Genomic DNA, 22840 nt, shown 5'->3' with positions numbered 1-22840 from the left:
AAACCTAATATATGAAATATTAACTATAGCATTGAATGTAGCCCAAAATATTCTTAATATTAAAGGATTGTAAGTAGAATATCTCAACTTAGAAATATTAACCCCAATAAATGCTGTGCTGACTAAACAACCTTATAGACTAGACTCTACATTTAAAATTCTGTATAATAAATATTAGTTTCTCAAGGTTATATAAATTATATGTAGCCTTTTCAGTTTCTGATACACTGACTATATATAGCTGATGATTATATTTTTTTATTATAATGAGTACCATGGGTTCTACTAACTGTTGCCATTAATAAGACATTTTAATTCTATGTCAGAGATGAGGATATTCTAAATTCATGGACAGATATTTATTTTCACACCTCCTAAAACTGTGATTTATGATCGTAGAGTTGACCTTTATTTCATCATGTATTCCCTTATATTAAAGGGCAATCAGACAAAAGACAAAGAGCTACTTTGAGGTAATTCTATTTCTTTATTTCATACTTCATGTCAAGATATCTTTTTTTTCATATGAAGTTATGCATCATAACAAAAGAACGTGTTATAAGAACGAAGAAAATCGTGGCTCACAAAATAAAGGCATTCTCTCATAATATTCTTTACAAAGTCATCTTACAATAAACGGAAAAAAAACAAGAACAATGTCTCAGTTGTAACAGCAGAGTATGATAAATCAAAGACTCTCACTAAACTTTTGACTTGAACCTAACTGCGACAAAAGGGGGGAAAAAGAACATAATGATCTGTACATACAAATACATTTTAGCTGCCTCCTGAGATTCTCCGTGGGACCGAGTCGCTGCTCTAAACCTTCACCACGGCAACGTGAGCACCAGTGAGATTTCTCTCCCTTTTTGATTAGTTCTATTTCAATGAGTCATCCCTTTTGTGAAAAGCTGTACTGGAAATGCTGAATTACAATCCCCTGATGCAAACATTGCAATGGTGGAAGATTTAGAGCGGCGTCCGACCCCGCCATACACACCTGGTGATGCCAACAAGTGCCAAAATAAAACTGCAACCAGAGTGAAAAATCTTTTTTTAACTTCACCTTCCTGCCCTTACTTGAACCAATCACCATCACCTTTCTCTCTGTACTTTGAAGACGCCCGATGATCAGAAATGAAAGAAAATCACCGGAGTTCCTAGTTAAGCTCTTTATAAAAGTAGATATGATGTGGGGTTAGTGTATAATTTTCTCTTGTTCACAAGACATTTACAGGAGATGACAAAGACTTTCTCTTTCTCTCTTGCGACTGAAAACTTTGGTGATGCAGAAACGGCTTGAGATACCTGAACACTTCACTTTTTAATATTGCTTTGACAAAAAGTGATTTATATGCTGTACAATATTCACTGACTGGACGACCGTTTGACGCACGCATTCACACACATGAATACCTGACAAGAAGTTGGCGAGCAAATATTTATGTATACAGGAGGAGCTGCAGAGACGACCCTTATGTGGTCTCCTGTCAGATGTTCCTACAGGAAGAAGACAGATGCTTTATGGCTGGTACTATTACACTGTTTCCATTTTCCACCACCACCTCACTATCTTAAATCTATACACAACAAAGTGAGGGGAGGCGCCTTTTAAACCTTACTGCTTTTTATAAAATCTCTTCTGTCTTTTCTCATACGCTTTCTTTCATAACTTCCAGAGATAAAAGCAGTTTGGGTTTTTTTTCCCGCCCCTTGCAGATCCAAGATTTTGGTGGTTTTGGACGAGGACGAACACGTTTCCATCTGTTACGGAGATCTGTTCATCCAATAGAGGCATTCGAGACGTTCCCTTCTGTTCTTTGCCAAAGCCAAAGTCCCAGTTGACATATCACTCAAACAGTCATCTATAATCTGTTATTTCTCTCTGCCAAAAGAGTGTGAAGAAAAATCTGTTATCCTAACTTAACCCACAAATAGTTCCCTCTTGCTGCTGATTCACTTCTTCCCCGGTATGGAAGAGGATAGGCGACACGTTCACCACCGATGTCCTTCACGTCCTAGTGTCCATTGGTTTCAGGGGCGGAGGCGGGGGTGGAAGGGGTGGAGGAGCGAGAAGCCACCGACGCCTTGTCTCCACCGGGACTGGAAACCGAAGGGACGCTGTCGGGGGCCTTGAGACCGACCAGGCCTACAGGAGACACCCCGGCTGCTGCTGCTGCTGCGGCTGCTGCTGCTGCTGCGGCTGCTCTGCTTGCACTGATGGCGGACACTGGTTTGGGTTGAGCCTGAAGTCCTGGGCTGCAGATGAGGTGATGCCTCTCCCAGTCTTTGTGCTGGCAGAAGGAGCCGCAGTAGCGTGCGGCGTTGCAGCCGCTGCACGTCTCGCTGGCTTTGCGGCCACAGTTCCAGCAACACTGAGGGGGAAAAAAACATAAAAAAAGAGACGAGACAACTGTTAGTCTTCACAGGAATGTCTCACATGCAGATTTGAGGAAGCAGAAACCTAACATTGACATATGTCAAGTTTCTGCTGATTGCATTCTGGCAAAGTCCCCACTCTTCTTTAACCTCGATTTTTCTCTGCACCAGGAAATATCTAGCCTTTCAGCTGCTCAATGCCCCGCTATGTCTTTTTCCCTTTGTCTCTTTGGTGCTGTACAAATAGCAATAGGATTTTTCTATCTTTTTTCACTTGAAACAACTAGCTGCATCACAATACTGATGATAGTGATAACGGTGAACCCAGACAGTGAGCTGAAAGATGCCGTAAAGCTCCGTAGAGCTGAGTGGAACAGCAGAGTCAGGTGATAGTTGTGTCTGGATTTAAGCCCTGTCACTTAGATGTAGTCTTTTAATCCGATTAAAGTAACACAAATGTTGACTATAGCAGCTGTATATATATATATATATATATATGACTGTGTACATCTTACTGTTGGTTCAATGTTATAAAAGTTAATCTAATGTGCTTATTTTCAACGCAGGACTTCTGGAATCTCCTCAATCTGTATTTCTCCTCACCTCACTGGAGTCCTCCTGCTCATTGATGACCATGATGGCGTCCTCTTTAGCCTTCTTCTTCGCATCAACCAGAGTCTTTTCCATCTTGGCCCTCTCAGAAGCGATCATCTCAAAAGCCTTCTGCTCAGCCTCTGCTACTGCCTTCTGAACCTCGTCCATGGCCTGACGCTTGACCTCATTCACCGCCTCTTCTATATATCAGGGGGAGACATCAATCAATTAGGAATTCATTTAATCCGTGCTCCAAAACATTCTTACGCTGTAGTCTTATCGCTTGAATAAAATGCAGGATTACCTTTTTGTATCTAACTAAATATACTAAATCCTTTTTAATAACCCATCAGTAATTAAATTTGATTGTGTTCTCACCAGCTTTCCTCCAGATCTCATCTGTAACGTATGCTGAGCCTGGCCGTGGAGCACAGTCGCGCTGGGAGTCTGCGGGAAAGAAGAGACAGAAGGGATTAGCACCTGCCATGGCTTATAAAGATATTATGATGATTCATTGTTGAAATGATGGCTGACTTTGTGACTGACAGCGCAATCAAGGTAGCGGGGTGCTCACAAAGAGAGGCCGGAGTGATACTATCTTTGTCATCTGGCCTTTTTATTTTGTCCGCATATCTTTCTAGGCCACACAACCAACGTAATTGTTGTTTAGCAGAGTCTTGGACTGATCTGAGATCTGACAGCTTTGGAAAGGAATGTGTTTGGCTTGGAGGGAATTGCAGACCAACAAGCTGTGTCAACATTCTGTCTGTTCCCTTAAAATCTCTCTCACTCCCTGCATCTCGATTCATTTCTGTGTCTCTGCCTCTCCAACGCTGCCACCTGGCTCATCTCCTCTTTCCCCGTATTTCACATCCTCCGTCTCACCATTGCTTTCACTCTTTTCCTTCATTTACATCCACTCGCTTCAACCAAGCCTACGTTCAACCCTCCCTGCTGCCATGTCCACCCCCACTACAGTCCTCCTCAGCTCGAGCCCAGGCAGGCAGGCAGGCAGGCAGGCAGGCAGGCAGGCAGGCAGGCAGGCTTCCCGGCTGGGGGCCCAGATGGCGCTCAGGCGAGTCAGCCAGCTCTGGGTCTCTGAGCCTGCAGGACGGCAGCACGGCCCTTCTGTGGCCGATATGGCCGAGGCCAGTCCTGGCACCTGTCTGTGACTATGGACCAGCAGGGGGGGAGGCAAGGCTGGCACTCGTAAAGAACTGTGCCAGTACACACCAGACTGGGGGGACTAACTGTGGAGGGACTCAATAACACTGTGACAGGGCTGCAACTCTAGTATTGACCACTAGAGGGCAAAAAATGGAAGAGAGGCTGGCCTGGTTGCTGTTCAGGCCTTTCAGGATCTGATATTGGGCTGAATAAGAAAAACTGAATTGACTATCATGTGAAGTAAGTACAGCTCAGCTTATTAGGAATATAACTGGCATTTAAATTGAGGTTTTGTAAGTAACTTGACACCTAATGTATGTCTAACCTCCCTATATAGTTACACTTTCCTGCCAAGACATATATTCTAAGAGTGATGCTCGTCTATGTTGCTTATTCATACCTAAAATAAAAGGATCAGTTCACCCAAATGACAATTCAAAACTCATATCATGGCACACTCATAGAAAAAAAAAAAAAAAAAAAAAAAACTCTGCTGATCTGTGGCAGAAATTTGGCAAATAAAGCATGGTTGGTAATTCCATCTGGCAATGTTTTTGTTTGTAATTTGGGTGAACCGGCCCTTTAAGTGTAACAACAAACTTTCCAAACCAGTTCCATGGGGTTTGGCTTCATCCGCTTGTTCGTGACGCAACCTTTTCTTGTGGAAGACAATAGGCGCCAATCACAGAAATGACCACGGGATTAGTGGGTTCTGTGGCATACCGTGGTAATTTGACAGAAAATAGCGGTACCCACCCGACTCTGCAGAGTGGGGGCTGTGTGTCTTCGAGAAGGGAGCCGAGCCCGAGCCTCCTTTGCGTGGGTCCTCCTGCTCGCTCGAACGCCGTCTCCAGTAGTTGAGCTCCTCGCGATCCGACTCCTGGCATCGTCTGAGCACACTCACTGACCTCCGTGTCTTCTCCACCATGTCCACTATGCAGTTCAGCACCTAGAGGATGAAGAAGGATTGAATGTTTGTTTTAGCTGTTTATAGGAAACGTTATCTTATCACTGCTACTTAAACTCAATATATTACGGTCAGTATGTTTGAAATGGGGAATTTTGTGTTTTGCTACTAATTAGAACAATCACCCCAAATGTCTAACATCCAGATGTGCTATAGATGTGTTGCTTTCATGCTGTGAGAATGAAACAAACTCCTTAGCATAGGACCCTATAAGACAAATGACATTTTACATTCTTTCTATATCTCAGGCCATTAGCAGCAGTGGTGCCTGTCTGCAGACTTACATGGTCCAGATGCCTCCATTCATCAGCCCACTCTCTGTCTGTCAGTCTGTGGTCCACCGGCTCCTCTCGGTAGCCCCCGTTAGTGCCTGATTAAAACACACACAAGACAGACCACAATGTGATTAACGTTCTTTTTAAATGTAAGGGAAGCCACAAGTGTCAGTAAGTAAGTGAGAGGTGTGTTTGTGTGTCTCTGGACAATCTGCGCTGTTTTTTAAGAAGAAAAAAAAAAAACTTTTGAAATTTGAGCTACAGTAGTTTAAATATTTCACCACAAGATATCTTGTATTGATCATACATTGTGATTAAATATTTTCCACACATAGCAGAAGATCCGAGATGTTGCATGGGAGCAAGAAAGGAGGGGTGAAAGAGAAAAAGGAGAAGCCTGTGATGAGAAACAGACTTCCAGCACCCAGAGCCTGCACACATCTGGAAGTCAGCTGTCAACCACACACACACACACACACACACACACACACACACACACACACTGGAGCTCGCAGCATTCCAGTAGGGAGACACTCAGGCTGAGTGGAGTGGCTCCACCTATAAACACAACCAGCCGGTCTGACACTCACTGTGGACCATTACAACCATGAACACACACACACACAATCATTAAGTGAACTATCTGATTCCAATTCAGTTGTTACACAACACTACAAATTAAACCACATTTAAATTGTACATTAACAGCAATAATAGTTTGCACACACAAGCTTGTGCCCATGCAGAGCCCAAAAACTTCTTGATACACATCCATATAAAGAGACACAAACTGACTACAAAGACATAGCTAACCACAATTAAAATTGAGAAACAAACCAACAAGAGGCCACATGCACACTAGGCCTGCTGAAAAAGGACAACGATTCCCTCACACACACACACACACACACACACACACACACACACACACACACACACACACACACACACACACACACACACACACACACACACACACACACACACACACACACACACACACACACACACACACTAGCCTTCCCCTCGACCTCTTCTCTACTCCTGGTTCTCATCAGTGTTCATCAGTTCAAAGCCACGAGTGTGTGGACTGATGTGTTTATGTGTGTGTGTGCGCGTTTGTGTGTCTATGAGTTAAGTGGCGGCAGGCGGGCGGGAGGCTGTCAGACAAGGGACTAAGGCCTCGTAAACACAGCACCTCTACCATGAACATAAGCAGGTATGTTTCTGTGCGTGTGTGTTTGTGTGTGTGTGTGTGTGTGTGTGTGTCTGTGTGTGTGTGAGTCTGTGAGCTACTGCCGTTTCCACTGCGTGCTGACAAGCCCCAAATGGAGGGTAGATATACACCAGAGTAGATCCAACCCTCCCTGCCTGGACAGTATGGCTCTGTTTATACACACATGTGGACTCCAGGGATATATATTCGGGGACGGCTACACAAACACACAGACCACCCGTTATCTGAGGCAGATTTTATACGTGTGTGTTTGTTTTCATGTGTTCATTTCTAAATTAATCAGCTACTTGCACTCACTCCGCTGCGAAGGACAAGATTGAAGTAAATGTTTTTTTGCATTTAAGTATTTAGCAGGAATTCCGAGTTTACATGATATGACTCCTGGTTTGATGTCCACAAGGATGTATGGTAGCCTATGATAATATACTAGAATCAGAGGGAATAATGTCTGAGGCCGTTTGTTTAACGAACTGAACTTTTCCAGGACGAGCAGCCATGACTGAGATTGAGATCTCTTTAGGAATAAATAAAATGTCAGTAGTCGTTAACTTTAAACCTTGAGATGCGAAATGACTCTCGGAAACCTGTCCAAAAATAAAATAACTCAATAAGCATCACGTACCAGGGAGTCTGGGCCTGTCTTTGAGCTCGCGGATCTCCAACATGCGTTGGCTGTGCTCGCGGTGCAGGATGTGCGGTGCTGCGATGTCGTCCAGGGCGTAGTGCTGCAAGGGCGGAGGGGTCGGGTGAAGCTGGGCGCTGAGGGGCAGCGGGTGGGCGGGGCTGTGTCGGGGAGCGGGGCTGATGGTGCAAATCCGTTTGGCGGCGGGCTCCATGGCTGGGGGTGGACGTTCGTGGAAACCGTTCTCTTTGGCTCTGAAGGGGGAGAGAGGGGAAGTGGGCAATTAAAATAAATTAGGAACAGGATGAAGGTTTGTGAATGTAAACTTCCACGATTGATACTTTTAGCTAACCTGTTGGGGCTGTGTCTCTTGGTGACGGCCTCGGGAGGCTCCATCAGCAGCTCCGAGGAGTCCGGAGACGAGGCCATGGTGGTGCTCAGCAGGAGATGCTCGTGCTGGGACAAGTACTGGGCCGGGGTCTGCTTGGCTGCCCGTGCACAGTGGAGTAGCTCTCTCTGCAGAAGGGGCAGGTTTGCCTGGAAAGAAAGAAAGAGATTGGTGAGCTTTTATTCTCATGTGAAGAAAGCTCTAAAAACTGGGAAAATTAGGAAATCTTCCTTCTTTTTTTTTTTTTTTACATGATTGAGCATTGTTGTACCAGGTTAAACATCAGCCGTCTGCCACCCACGTCACATGTCAAGTCATACATCACATAATCAGTGGCAGATATAGAGACCAACAGAGAAAAAAAAAAAAGCATGATCTTAAAGTAGTTTAGGGGAGATCTAAAGCGGGCAGAGCAGGAAGCGTCCTATCGGGACCACCAGCACAGAGACTTGTTGTGCATGTGTCTCCAGGGGTAGATGTCATACTGGGAGTAAGGGGTATTTAAACAGGGGGGACTGACTCCTTGAGGTCTGGCTGTAAGGCTCAATTTGTGCCTGGGTGTTGTTCTGCGGCTGCCTCCATGGTGGCTGTGGCTTCCCCTCGCTGAAATGAAAATGTTTTCTAAGCTGCTGCTGCTGCTCAAGTTGGTTGCTAAGCACGATGCTTTGGTCACAGCATACATATGCACGATGTTACAGAGGCTTATGAACTTACAAACATTTCGTAACAAATGATACACAGACTCCGCGGTCTGCCTCATTCCTTACCTTCTCTCCTGTTTTTTTTTGAATATTTATCTGCGACTGTCTCTGTCTTTATCTTTCAATCTCGCTTTTGTTCCCGGCATTTCCCTAATTGGGAACAGACTCCGGTGTGTTTGCAATTACACTGCTTCCTCACTCCCTCATTCCCCCTCGTCCGTCTTGAGCAACCAACTGAAGAACCATGCCGTTCTCATTTTGTGGCTCTGACCCTCCTCCTCCTCCTATCCTGTGGCTCTTTCGGCCATTAAAGAGAAGATTCTAGTAAACCTCTCTCCTCCAATCTGACCTTTTCTGCTCTGTCTCCACTAGCTTACACTTCCTAGCATTCTCTCCTTATCGGTGTACCTTCTACCCAAAGACGATACCTCTGCTTTACGGTCCACTCTCTGTAACACCCCTGTGCTCTCTTTCTTTTTCTTTTGCCCGTCTCCCATGCCTCCCTTCTTTCCCTGGGGGCCCCGAGCTAGCGGACACATGTGCTGTGTGTCAGTACAGAAGGAAGGCTCTCCGGGGTTCAGCGGGGCGGATGCTAGATTGGCGGCGCCTTGGCAGCTGAATGCTCTTTTAACGGGACAGCGGCTCCATATGGCACATGGAAGCCCATAAAAAGGGAAGGGAACACTTTATAGGCATGTTTCACACTTCCGAGTTCCCACTTTTCCCTTCTCTCCTCCTCACCCACCTCTCTCTCTCTCTCTCTCTCTTTTCCACTTCCTCACCCCCTGACTTTGTACCATCTGTCTGTTTCTGCCCAACTCTTTCTCTCTTTCTTAAGACGAGCTAGTCTCAAGGAGTTGGAATTAAGTCGTGGGGACCCCACCCCCCTCGTAATAAATTAGTAGAAGGAGGGGGAACAGAGGTTTCTTGTCTCGGCGCTCTCAGGCAGACAGATGGAGGGGCTCCAAAGGTGAGTAAGAGGTAAGTGTGGAAAAAGAGCAGATTTCGAACCACTTCAAGTCACAGCGGTACAACTGACTGAAGATTTATGGGCTGCTTAACCGAGGGGAGCTCTTAAAAAGTATACTCTTGCAGACTCCGCTGGTTACAAAGGGGCTCGAGAGGCTGTTTAACACACACGCTCATCTGTTGCTTGTCAAGTCAACACGCAATTCTTGATACAGATTACTTTGAACCGCCGAGAAGCCGTTTATTCAATTAGAAAACATAGAAAGAGGCCTATTTATGGACTAATGCATTGTATCCTGGATACACAGTAATCAATTGTAATGAAAGTATTAACCACCATGACTCACAGGCTGCAGTGTGATTGGCTATAGATTATTCAGATCATTCTGGATGAGGGTTATGTTGAGAACTTTCTCTTTATAACTTGTTATTCTGCGATTAATAATGCTCTCAGCGGGGCTGGGTGATTCTGACACAGGCTAACCATATATAGTAAGGTTTTAAACTAATGCTGAGAGGGGGAAGAAAAACACTGTTGCAAAGAAAAAAGGAAGTAGTCCAACAGAAAAATGGAAAGCAAATATTTGGATGATGGAGCAGAGGTAGGGGATGTGTTTACCTTGAGAAAAGGAATAACAAAGGGCCGTAGGGGGAAGTTTGTGGCCTCCTGAAGCCGCGAATGGAACTCCTCAATGGTAACTGTTGAATTCTAGGAGAAAGAAAAGGGACGTTCAAGAAGCCAGTCAATCTAGGTCATGATTAGAAGATGAAATGCCAGATATATTTTTTTCTACAAGACGTTCTCTTTTAAACTAGAACTTACCACGAGGGCCAGAACGAGGCTTCGGACGCTGTCTCCAATCTCAGGAGAGATGTCGTTGCCAAACTGCTGCAGCGTGGTCAGGAAACGTTTCAGCTTGCTCAGCTGGCGGGCCCCGCACGTGGCCGGCAGCTGCTGGTTGGCCAGCGATGAGGAAGAGGAAGAGGATGGTCCGTTGCTGTAACGCTGCGGTGGAGATGGCACTGCATTCAGGGTTGGCGGGGAATGATGATTCCCATTGGTTACTAGGGAGTAAAGGTGAAAAGAAGAGGGGGGGGGATTCAGATAATAAGAGTTAAACACACGATTTGAAGCAGCTGATAAGATACCATTTTTGAAAAACACAAGCTATAAATCTACTAAATGAATACAAATAGGAAGTTTGAGAAGGAAACTTCAGGGGGAGTAACGTAAACAGGCTGGCTGGAAAAAAGAATTAGGGAGAAACTGCACAAGAAAAAGAAAATAATTCTAGAATGACCCTTACATGCTGTGGTGGAAAAGGAGGCCGGGCGAGGGCCGCTGTGGTTGACAGAAGGCAGGGGTGGCATGGTGGAGCTGGCGCTGCTGCTCGGGGCTGATCTAGAATGAGTCTTAGCATCCACAGGAGAACCGGGCATGGCAGGGCTCTTCTTCTCTCTACTGTCTGCAGAGACGGAGAACGAGGAGAGAGAGGTCAGCTGTCAGTCAGAAACCACAACACTTCACTTTATTAAAGAAACGACACATACATATGCAAAAAAAAAGATAATCATTTTTTTTTTTTGAAAACCATGAAAAGGAAAGAAGGAATTTAACTCACTAAAGCGTCCGCATGACAAATAAACAAGCCAACGAAAAGAGCGCTTCTGCTTTCGCCATGAGCTCAATAGTTGAAATCAATTGAAAAGCTTCAGGTCTATAGCCACAAATGAAAACAAAAATGCCCCCACCCCCCCCCCCAACCCACTTCACATCATACAACACTTACTGCCAAGGCATCAACCGCCCTGCCCCCCCCCCCCCCCATCAAAGAGCCAGATGTCTAAAGTTTAGCCCCTCACTCCCAACCATTCAGATCAATAACAGAAGAAATGCTGAAGAAGCCTATTGTGTGGGAGAAGAATGCCCCCTCATTGAGCTCCCCAGAAAATGGGAGGTGGTGGTGGTGGTGGTGGTGGGGGGGAGACAGAGAGAGAAAGGGACGGGGTTATTTCACGCTTTACTAACAAGATCGGCAGAGCTTTTGAATGTTAAACGCAACTTCTCAATATGCTATTGCCGCTGAATGAGACCACCAGATAAGGAGTATGGAGAAAGTGAAAGGGGGGGGTGGGGAGACGTGGGATCAGAAGGCGTCTTTGTCTCCTGGAGATCCGTGAAGGCCCGGGTCCCGTCTCCATTTAGAGTGGATCAGACTTTTCTAACTGCTTCAAGAATGGACGATTAATAGACAAGCACGGTCTCACGGGTCACGGGTCAGCGGAGAGCAGCTTTTTAAATGTGGTTTCATGGTTTTAGGGCTTTGGCTTCAATGGCACCCATTATATCTTTTTCACAGCTATGAACTCTGCATGGCCTTGAGCCACAGGGACCCAGTTTATAAAGGCTTACGATGGAAGGTCTAAGCCGTCAGTAGGTAACTCATGAGAACCCGAGAGGAGGAATAACACCCCGTCGAATGAATAAAACACATTGTAGCTTATTTGAGTGCCAAACCGATATTTCATCAATGCGTTAAGAATTCGGAAAAAAGTTAAATTACACAAGCATGCAAACATAAAAGGAATCTCTCAGCACTACTTGCCTTTCCTAAAGTCCAATCTATCTGCACACGTTCTCAATCTGCCCTGTGCAACTCATCTGTCATGTCTGCAACTCATTACACAGCTTTGACTGCACTTCCTTCTGTTTTGCAGTCCACTTCAACCCTCTCTCTCTCTCTCTCTCTCTCTCTCTCTCTCTCTCTCTCTCTCAGCCCTGTGGCCTGCCTGCCATCGCTCCACCTGTTCACCAACATGGGGGCAGGAAGGAGGGATCCACGCAGACATTTGGACTGTCGTACCCAACACACACGCGGCCTGCCAGTGCACCGCAGGAAGCAGCCTGCAGCGCACACGCACACACACACGCACACGCACACACCAGTTCCCAATCTCCGCACACTCCGTCCGTATGGCCAGGAAATTAGAGTGACATCTCAATAACACAACCAACGGGGCATATGGCCTAAGTGTCAAGACGGTTACAACGTAAACAACTTCATAAATATATATACCCAATAGCTTGGATTTGGGCTTTCAGTGTGTGCTATACAGTAGTGTTGCATTGGGATGTAATCACAAGTTGACACATCATCAACAGCTCTCTACTGGCAGCAAACAGTTGTGTCCAAATTGACTGTCATCCTTGTAAAGCTTATTGTAGGCCTGTTGTGTTTGACTGACAGGTCCACATGATGCCGTAGAACATAAACATGTTCAACAGATACAAACACACCATACGTATGTCTTGATGAAGCACACCATGTCGGCTCAGACTTGACAAATTAGGTTACAGCCATGATCTTGAGACGTGGCACGGTCTGTCGACTCTGCCGTGCCAGAGGTAATGGCCAATATAGGAGACATCAGGTGTGTGTGTGTGTGTGTGTGTGTGCATGTAGTGCTGACAGCCCACAGAGAATTACCTCTGCTTGTCAATTAGACAGCAAACATAGCTGGATGACTTCATCTGGCTCAAAAACACCTGAGTCCATCCAATGTAGTCGCAGGACTGTCAGGGGAGGCAGCTGTTACAGCAGCCACAAAACACACACTTAAAAACACACACTTAAAAACACACACACACACACACACACACACAGTGTACAAAGTGTACAAAGTGGTCTAATGTTAACTCAGGTGACTGTTGGCTCTAGAGGAGGATGTGGGGTGTTTGTCTGCTCTAAATGCCACCTGTCATCTTTGGCCTAATGGAACAAAGGCTTGCCACTACATAAACAGGATTACCATGGGAATACCATGATGCATAGACAACACTTTGAAGAAAAAGCTGGAAAGACCAATGCATACTGAATATAAAGCCGAAAACTGATAGTTTTCATCTAATCTCTTTAAAAAGACACAACGTAAAAAATAAGTCTAAGTTCTAAGTTCTGCTCACCCTTCAATGCTGCCATTCTTCCTGTTGTCTTCTCAAACATAAGAAAATACATTTGAGGTATAATCTTAAGCTTTCTTAGTTGCTTTCCACAACAGTTGTTATTGCACGGATGGAAAAGTAATGTGCATCTGTGGGGATGGCTGCCGTTGCTAGCCAGGTGTTCCTTGTTTGTTCAGCTTCAGGTGACGCTCGTTTGCATTAAAACATTTAATCGGCTTTAATTGCCTCTGCCTCTGCAGGTGATGATTTAGAATGAGGCTCATGACGAGGCAGAGAGGGATCAGAGAGAGGGAGAGAGGGTGAGGGAAACAGAGGAGGGATGTTCCCACTGTGCTGCAACTGTGACTGAAGGCAATCCATTAAATAATGAAATCTGAAACAAGACAAAGTGCCACAACAATCATTTACCTCCTTCTGTGACATGAGGATGGATAACCTACTTTCAATCCATGCAAATAAGCTGATGTGATGTATAAATAAATGTGTTTAGCGTGAGGGTTTATTAAGCTCATGGTTTAACTCTGTTGAAACTCTCTTGGCGGCTGTGAGTCACGAGGCGAGAGTGTGCGAGGTTTGTGTGGTGATGTGGGATTGTGCGTGCTGCTATCCCGCTCCTGTCAGTGTAGAGGAGGTGAGAGAAGATGTAACACAGGCCTGACTAATTTATCAGGGGGCAAAAAGACAATTCAGAGCATGTGCAATGCTACAACTATGTGGGCCCTGTTAACACCCACGGACACACTGATAAGTCAAAACTTAAAACAGCTTGTAAAAGGAATAACACTGAATGTTTTCCTACCAGGAATTAGACTCCAAGACAGGGCATGTTTAGCCGTAGCTTAGCACAAACACTGGAACAGGAAAGAAACCAAACTAAGTTACTAACTTAGCTTTGTGAAAAATAAAAATAAAAAAAAAGCATACAGCAACTCTCCAAATCTCTCAAAAAAAAACATGTAACTTGCATGTAATTGTAATTTTTTTTAATAGTATTAAAGAAAACTAAACTTGTGGGTTTAGTGAGTTAGCTTACGCACTGTAGCTTTCTGACCAACATCAGTACAAACGCAGCAATTTAGAAGTAATGTCCCCACTTTCCCAACTCTGAAGAAAACAAACATGGGTGTGTTGGTGAGTAGCTTGACAGCTACCAAGTCAACACATGTGAATGATTTTGCTTTGTTGCAGGCTCCCCCCCCTCTTTTTGGGGGTTGGTTAGCTTTCTTCATCTGATTCTACTCTTTGTGTCAAGCTAGGCTAAATATACTGGACCATGAGTGCATAGAAATAAAAATGATTCACCTTTTTTTTTTAACTCTATTAAATAGCAAGCATCAAAAAATGTGTGTATTCATTGGACGTATGAAAGAATTATCCATTCACTCAAAACTAAAACCATTTGAAACCAAAAAATAAAATCTCTCAGTTTAAACAGAGGCCTCACATTATCAGCAAAGAAAACACTATCTCAAGTAAAACAGCGTAGAGCAGACCAACAGCAATAGATGGACAACATTAAGACAAACTCTAGAGTAAACTGAAAATAATGGTGAGACATGGACTGGAAAAAAGAAATGAAGTGTAAAAGATTTAAAAGAAAAAAATTAGGATTGTTTTGAAGCTAAGGGCAAAAAAGGGACACGCTAGCAGCTCCCTTAGCACCCATGCAACTGATGGGCACTTCTCTCTCCTCCTCCTCCTCCTCCTCTTCCTCCTCCTCCTGTACCATATGGATCTAATCGGCCAAGAGCTGGCCAGCTGGGACCTCCAACAGTCACCTGTGAGGGAGGAGGAGGGGGGTGCAGAAGGGACGGCTGGAGCCTCCTCCGCTAAGCCAAGGCAGCCCCTCCTCCACACACACGCACACACACACACACACACACACACACACACAGACACATTTTTGCCTTCCCTCCAAGGAGTGGAGGAGGACATGGAGGGGAGGGAGGGGTGGAGGGAGGCACGAGGCGGCTGAATGCAAGCGAGTGGACTTAAATGCCAGGGAGACAAAGGCTGCACCTGGTCCCCGTCCGTCCACGCACACCACCACAATACAGCACACATCTGTTCCTCTATCCTGCACTCCCTCCTGACCTCCACCCACCCACCCACACACACACACACACGCACTTCCAAGACTAGGTTGCATGCAGCAACACTCACACAACACATCCACTTATAAAACAGATTATTCAACAGCGCATGGTGTCTCTCGAGTGTCAGCTCGTTGTTATAACCTTATAACGTAACGACGGGTTCAAGGACTATTTATTAGTATTTTAGAGGCTTTTTCGGTGTGGGCATCGTGTCAAATGTCTGTAAAATCAGGACACGCGTGTCCCCATTACTTATTTCAATCAACTTAATTTATACTATTGCTCTCTTGGGACTGACGCCTCCTCAACTGTTGCCACAACACAGTTGACTCACTTCCACGCAAGCAGATACTTTTTACACCAGATACTTTTTACAATACAATTACAAGCTTTATGTTACAAATCCATGTTTATAAGTGTTATATAAAAACTTGCATTATTTTCCAAAAATATATATATTTTTTAATCCAATAGAAGACCAATTGTGCCTTTATCACCGTCACACATTTACTGAGCATGCATTAATGTTAAACAAGCTCCGACTTTTATAAGAAATTAGTCTGAGGCGCCAGAGATGGAGAAGGAGGGGATGCACGCAGAGGGAGAGGGAGAGGGAGGGGAGGGGAGGGAATAACAAGGAGAGAAAATACTGTTTTCATTTGGTTTCATCAGAAAGACAGGCCTGGTTGTCAGACTCAGAGCCGGGCTGTTTTTCTTGGCTCTCATTACCACCTTCCAGCGCCGTAGACTACATATTTGGACAAAACCCAATGTCAACACTCTGCTCCTCGCTCTGCTAGGGAGGGGAGAGATGGGGAGGTGGCAAGGTTGACAGTTAAAGGGGGGGGGGAGCAAGAGAAAGATGTATACATAGACAAGGAGAAGATGGAGCGAGAGAAATGTATAGATGAAGGAAGGGATATTGTGACTTTCATGCACACATATGCTCCTGAAGTGAACCCGTCACATTTCCCCGTGACAGTGAGAAAAGCAATGACTTTGTCACTCACGGAGATAAGTACAATAACAGTTCTATAATCCAGCATGCCACATGGTGAAAAAAAAAAAAAAAGGGACCCGGGGATGGAAATGTACTTAGTGGCTGAGAGAGAAAGCGAAAAAAAAAGGGGACGGCAAGGCAGGCAGACGTCTTCCATAAAAAATAAATAAAAAAAACTAAGAACGAGCAGTAAAAGAGGCGCAACGATGTGATGCTGGACGCGGAGGAGGACGAAGAGGTTTGGCAGGCGCTGGACAGCCAGAAGGGACAGTGTCCACGTGTACATGAGGTCAGACCGCAGGGACAATATACTGGATGTGATTTTAAGGTTGTGACTTTGTTCTCCAAAAGTCAAAAATAAGACATCTCGACATGTTTAATCAAATATATTGCTCTTTGATGAAGAATTGTAACCATAACATAGACCCAAATTGTTGAAATTAAAGGATTAGAGTCAACAAATGGCAACCAACAGCAGCACATCAAAGCTCTTAACTCGTATTTCTTCTAAATCCTGTTTATGTCCCAGCATAAAATTATAAGCAGGCAAGAAGGTCCATATTTAGAGAGTAAATTCAAAGAAAAAAGGGAAACTTGTAAGTATTTAGCAAAGACTCACACTTGTCCAGTTGTGGTCGGCCTCTGTTACAGGCTCCGCCGTCACCGGGTCAGACGGATGCGTGTTATTCAGAGTGGCACAAACTTTAAACACAGATGCACGCCTGCGTCACACACAGCTGAGCCACGAGGGATAAAGCTGGAAGTGGATGTGTGTCACCGTGTGCGTGTGTGTGTGTGTGTGTGTGTGTGTGTGTGTGTTGGCCTTGTGTACCAGGTGTTGGGTTTGTCATCGGCTTAGGAGAGAGAAGCCTGAAGTGACACACACACCTGTGTGTAATGGCCAGCCTGAGGCACGTGTACACACACGCCCACACAAATGACAACTGCGGCAAAGCAGAGACAATTCAAATCTGTCAATCATGACCTCGAACCACAAAAGCTGTGACACACACACACTTAAGCAGACTCTCGCACACCCCCTTCACCGAGGGGCAGTAGATTATGCGCCTATCTGGTTACAACCCTTCTCACCTCTCCGTAACTAATTGGTTAGCCCGCCCATCAATCATCATGAGTCTTTAAAACCCAAGACTGCAAAGAGAAAAACAATCAGCTTTTTTGGGAACATGACAGCATTAAAGCGAAGTTTTGTTGCCCTTTTGTATTTTTTCCCACGGCTTGTTTATTCTCAGGGTGAAAAAAAACTATATGACAGCAGCACAGACTTATGGAGCTCCCCTGACATGCAGTGAATATGTAGCATATCATGTGTGTCTGGATAGCTCCTACACATTATAAACCCAGGCAAACAACTTAACCTGCAGCCAGGCAAAATGCTGTTTTCCCTCGGCTCCGTACTTCGGTATCATACATAAACGCAGACACGCACTCCGAACCAGTAAATTACGGTAGTCCATAAAACTAAATACGAGTCCTAAACATGACAAAACAAAGCATGCATTAAGACTGGCCTGTTTCAGACCAGGTGTCAGAGGCTTCCATGGCCAAATGGCCTGGGCTCCGGTCCAACCAGATGTTGCTATCAACACGGGCCACGTTGAAGACATTTACACAGCCCTGCTTGACCCAGACTGAGTGCGTTGGTGCAAAAGACTTCCAATGAGCATGTGGGCAGAGGGTCAAGGTTTCTTGACAGGAAACATGACTGTTCATGGATATAAACAAGTTGTTTGGAAGACTAACGCTTCAGCTTTAAGACCCCAAAAAAAGATAAACATAGTGTGTGTAATGTTGATATTTTATGATCAGGCTTTCCAAAAAACGTATCGTCAGTCAGACATGTTGGGAGTCACACCGAGCATGAAGTTAAGCTACCAAAAAAAGGAGGTGGAGGACCAAAAAAATGTGCCCTGAGCGGTCAGACCAAAACCTGTAAGCACAGAATCAAGTTTGGAGACTCGTCCAACTATTACTACGTGTCGCCGTAGTAATGGATTCAGGTTTTGGGGGTGCAGTGAATCAAAGCTGAGCAGTAGATACAGTACGGTCCATGGAGTCCACTAAACTGAGCTGTGTGTAAGCTTAGCCCAGCTGCATGAAAGACCCAGAGCTCAGCAACCACTGATAGGGACAGATAAGTCAAACAAAGAGGCCAGCTGTGCACAAAACATTGAGGAGGTTGAGACAGAGATGTGTGTGTGTGTGTGTGTGTGTGTGTGTGTGTGTGTGTGTGTGTGTGTGTGTGTGTGTGTGTGTGTGTGTGTGTGTGTGTGTGTGTGTGTGTGTGTGTGTGTGTCTTTGTGGATGTGTGGGGCCGAGGACTGTTTTGACGAGTGCTGTTCATATTGTATGGGTTTGAGCACACGTGTTTAGGAACACAGTGTTATTTTAAGTAGGTCATAAATTGATAAAAGACACACTTTTTCTTGATAGTAAAGTAGGATTAGAATGTTGGTCCAACATAAAACTGTCTAAAACAAAATGTAAATATGTGAGTGTGTGTGTGAGTTTTTAGTCTCAGCCATGCAAATTATACGTTTCTTTTGGTCAAAACAAACCCATTTTAATGCACGCTTTCTCAGAAGGAGAAAGAGGGAAAGGAGGAAAGAAAATAATGACTATGAAAGACATGCAGAGAAGCTGCAACACCCATTTCTTGTCCACCCACACACTTAACAACACAAGCAAATTCACTTTTGTTTTGCTCATGCACGTCCCCTCTTGCCTTTTAGATTTTCCAATTGGAAAATAACAGTCGTTCCAGAAAAGTCTAAATGCATCCTGTTTCCTTGTTTTTTTCACAGATGCTCACAAAACGCCAATGTCCCTTCTATTTATCCGCGCCTCCGTGGTCAAATATTGGAAAATTCAAGTTAAAGGCATCCTTACATAATATTTGTGATATTAACATTCAAATAACTGTAAAAAAAAAAGTGTAAAAGAGAAGCTAGCTTGCTGAACAAACTGAGAAACAAAACAATTGGGTACCATGTGCAGACTGCAAGTTACATCTCACATCTTTCATCAACTAGATATACAACAGTAAAGGCAAACCAAGTATTTGCAACCAATAATTGAAGAAAGTTGTACTGGCTCGCCACCAATAATTTGAATATTAGCAAAAAGGCTAACGTTGGGTATCCAGAGGGGCTCTCGTGTTGATTTGTGTCTGCTAGATGAGTGAGTATGCAACCGTTAGCTAACGTGTTAGCAGCTGTGTTTTTGTGAGATAGTTATTTTGAAGAAGAAAAAAAAAATGGGTTCATGCAGCTTTAAGAGATCAAGTTAAACTTTGCTGCTGTATTATTCTTGCATTTACGCAGAACTTAAGACCTTGAATTCATTAGTTTGAACAATTCAGCTGAGGTCATTTTAGAGCCTTTTAATAATGCCATGATCCTCTTCCCCTCTCAGACCACACAAGCCCAGTAAATAGAGTTCTTGTCCCGGGTCACTGAGCGGCTCTCCCAGGCCAGTAGAGAGTCACTAGACCTCGAGAAGAGACCTTGACTCATGCACTTAGCACAAGGAGAGGTGCTCCCATGCAATGTCAATGGGGTTACAATGGGGGGGGGCGCAGTTGGTTAGATGCTCATTGACACAGATACGCGTCTGCACACACACACACACACACACACACACACACACACACACACACACACACACACACACACACACACACACACACACACACACACACACACACAGTCAGGAGACGCTCCTAGTGATGAAACAATCACTCATTGCGCAACTCGTAGTTTCTGAGCTGTTTCTGTTCAGTAAATGACCCAACCCATTCATGTCACACACACACACACACACACACACACACACACACACACACACACACACACATAAGCGATTGCACATTCAAAAAACACACAACCTCTCATTGAACCCCTGGGGCCAGATATCACAGTCCTCACCACTGGAACTAATAGAGCACTTCCTGCATCTTGACGCAGCTGCTCTGTTCTGTGTGCATGCGTGTTGAAAAAAAAAAAAAAAAAAAGAAGCAAGGGTGGGGGGGGGGGGTATTTTGTGCATGAATTCTTCAGATAATAGCATGGGCGAGCAGAGGGTCATGGTGGTCTGTTATTCCCATTTATTACTAAACTTTGAGTAGATTAACCCACAGCTGAGAGGGAGGTCAGAAAGAACGAGGGGGGGGGGGGAGCAACCTTGTACTTGGGCAGACAAAATGTCTACAGGACACCTGGCACACACATGCACACACACACACATACACACTCACTCACTTCCTCAGACTCAATCTTACACACATCAAGTGTGCCATCAAAAAAAAAAAACTTCAAAGCCACAAGAGTCCTTGACAAAAACTAAACCACCGCCTGATAGGAATGAGCAGAAGCCAAAATAACATTTTCGGAGTAATATGAATGTCACATCCTTGATTGTTGCGCAATCGCAAAAGACCCAGAGCAGTGCCTGCTGTCAGGAGCGTGACAGTGTCCAGCAGACCAGACAGGGGTCTCTGGTTTGAGACAGAGCAGCAGACAGTTAGTCGCTCCTATCTCCCTGATGGTCGGGTCTGGACTGGCAGAACACTAGCCAGGTCTCTCTGCCTTTCCTCTGCCTGCTGCTCCCTCACACACACCTCCTCCCTCCACGCACAAAGAAAACATTTACTCCTGAAAGGTAGCTTTCTGTACATGGGTAAAAAAAAACAACAGAGTTACCTTTATAAGAAACAGGTGTTTTAACGTTGTAACTCTTTTTCACAACATCCATAGTGCAACAATGTGACATTTGCCCTCCGTTGTGATCCACATTCCCACTGATGTCTGTGTTGCGTAACGAGTAGGCACAGCGTGAAACACAGAGGCAGCACTTCCCCATCCTCTTCCCATATGTCTGGGATACTGTACAACAGATGCACAAGTCTTCTTTACCTACTTTTTCCCTCTGATCTGCTTGCCGTGTGGGAAAGAAAATGTGATTACTATCTGAGTGAATGCCAGCTGAGCGAGATGAGCCCCATTTTTCCCCACACGAAGCCAGTCAAGCTGCTGTGTTTATTTATCCGGTGGATGAAGTCGTTTTTGATGTTAACATATAAGTATTACTTTTGGGAGAGAACAAAAAAAGAAAGAAGAGAACGCCTGTTCCGAGATATCGTAATCATTCCAGGTGGATTTGACGTTTCTTCTGCTCGCCACACTTGGAAGCAAATGGTGGGGGGGGATTAGGAGCGAGATGAAAAATAAAGGAACAACAGATGGCTCCAAGTTCTGGCTGATAGACTTGGGAATGTAACTGCTTTGGTGTTCACTAAAAGATGAGAAGTTTTGGGGGGGGAAAAAAAGATACTAAAACATCAGAAATAACATGGCCATGCATCCAGCTAAGGAAGTTACCACATGATGCCAAACACTGAGTATTTATGGGTTGATTTAGTGGATATGCTAGAGAAACAGAAAATGTAATGGGAACATTTAGACTACCTCTATGCAGAGAAATACAAAAATAAAAAAAACAATCACCATCTCACAGGAAAATTACCATACAACAGCTTCAGCAACAAAATAACAAGAGTCTACTGAGAAAACACTATTTTGTCCATTTGGCAACAGAACGTTTACGTCCAGCGGTAAAGGAAGCAGGCAAACGAATCCATCCCTCCTGCCTCAGTGGATAAGGATGAAGAGATAAGAGCAAAGGATGAGGCACCATCTGTACAGCAGGACAGAACAGCTCTGGGAATTAGGCTGGAACACACACACACACACACACACACACACACACACACACACTCACACACACACACACTCACAAATAGAAAAGAAATGAAAAAATGACACCCAGACACACACACACGTTGAGATCCCTGCTCCTCTGTCCTACCTCCACTCTAGTAGAGTCCACTCCTCAGTCCTTGGAGAGAGTCAGCTGCCGTGCTGTGCCGTGCCGTGCCGTGCCGTGGCGTGGAGGGGGGGTGTGTGTTTGTCTTTCTTATCCTTTTTGTCCCTTTCTGTGACTCCACGCCTTCATATGTCAGGCATGTGTTTGCATTCCCACATATGTGAGCTCCAGTGTGGAGAAGGCCAGAGCCAGAGACACAGATGGCACCCAGATGGAGACAGATAACCGAGTGGACCAGCCACTACTCTCTCTCTCTCTCTCTCTCTCTCTCTCTCTCTCTCTCTTACTTTCTGTCTGTGTCTTTGTTGTTGCTCTTCCCCTCACGTGAAGCTCTCTCTATCTCACTCTCTCCTTTTTTCCCCCTCAATCTGCCTCCGCTGCTGTGTTTGTTTTCTTCAAATCTCTCTCTCGCTCTCTCTCTCTCTCTCTCTCTCTCTCTCTCTCGGTGGATTTGCGTCCGCTCCTGCGCTCTCTCTCTCAAGCTCTAAGCCTCCCTCCCTCTCTCTCTCTCTCCCCCTGCTCTAGCTCCTCCCCCGTTTTCCCACACACTAGTCCTCTCCTCTGCTCTGCTTTCATG

At 45.0% G+C, this 22840-nt stretch overlaps 1 protein-coding gene across 2 annotated transcripts; it reads right to left on the bottom strand.

Annotated features, from left to right (window-relative positions):
• Positions 1 to 494: 494 nt before the first annotated feature.
• Positions 495 to 22792, bottom strand: cbfa2t2 (CBFA2/RUNX1 partner transcriptional co-repressor 2). 2 transcript variants are annotated; one of them, XM_054616667.1, is made up of 11 exons: positions 22246 to 22792; positions 10607 to 10765; positions 10123 to 10364; positions 9919 to 10008; positions 7594 to 7778; positions 7242 to 7495; positions 5392 to 5477; positions 4897 to 5089; positions 3352 to 3420; positions 2983 to 3173; positions 495 to 2375 (listed from the first exon to the last, which is right to left on the bottom strand). In XM_054616667.1, the coding sequence occupies exons 2-11, from the start codon at positions 10737 to 10739 to the stop codon at positions 2019 to 2021; spliced, it is 1800 nt and encodes a 599-aa protein (XP_054472642.1). In that variant the 5' UTR covers positions 10740 to 10765; positions 22246 to 22792; the 3' UTR covers positions 495 to 2018. The 2 variants fall into 2 exon arrangements, with proteins under 2 accessions (XP_054472642.1, XP_054472641.1); XM_054616666.1 differs by lacking the exon at positions 22246 to 22792 and adding an exon at positions 13264 to 13390.
• Positions 22793 to 22840: the final 48 nt, after the last annotated feature.

This window comes from Anoplopoma fimbria, chromosome 17 (genome assembly GCF_027596085.1).
Source record: "Anoplopoma fimbria isolate UVic2021 breed Golden Eagle Sablefish chromosome 17, Afim_UVic_2022, whole genome shotgun sequence".
NCBI lineage: Eukaryota > Metazoa > Chordata > Actinopteri > Perciformes > Anoplopomatidae > Anoplopoma > Anoplopoma fimbria.
Note: the sequence above shows the minus strand (reverse complement) of the source record. Positions and strands in the feature narration are given on the sequence as shown.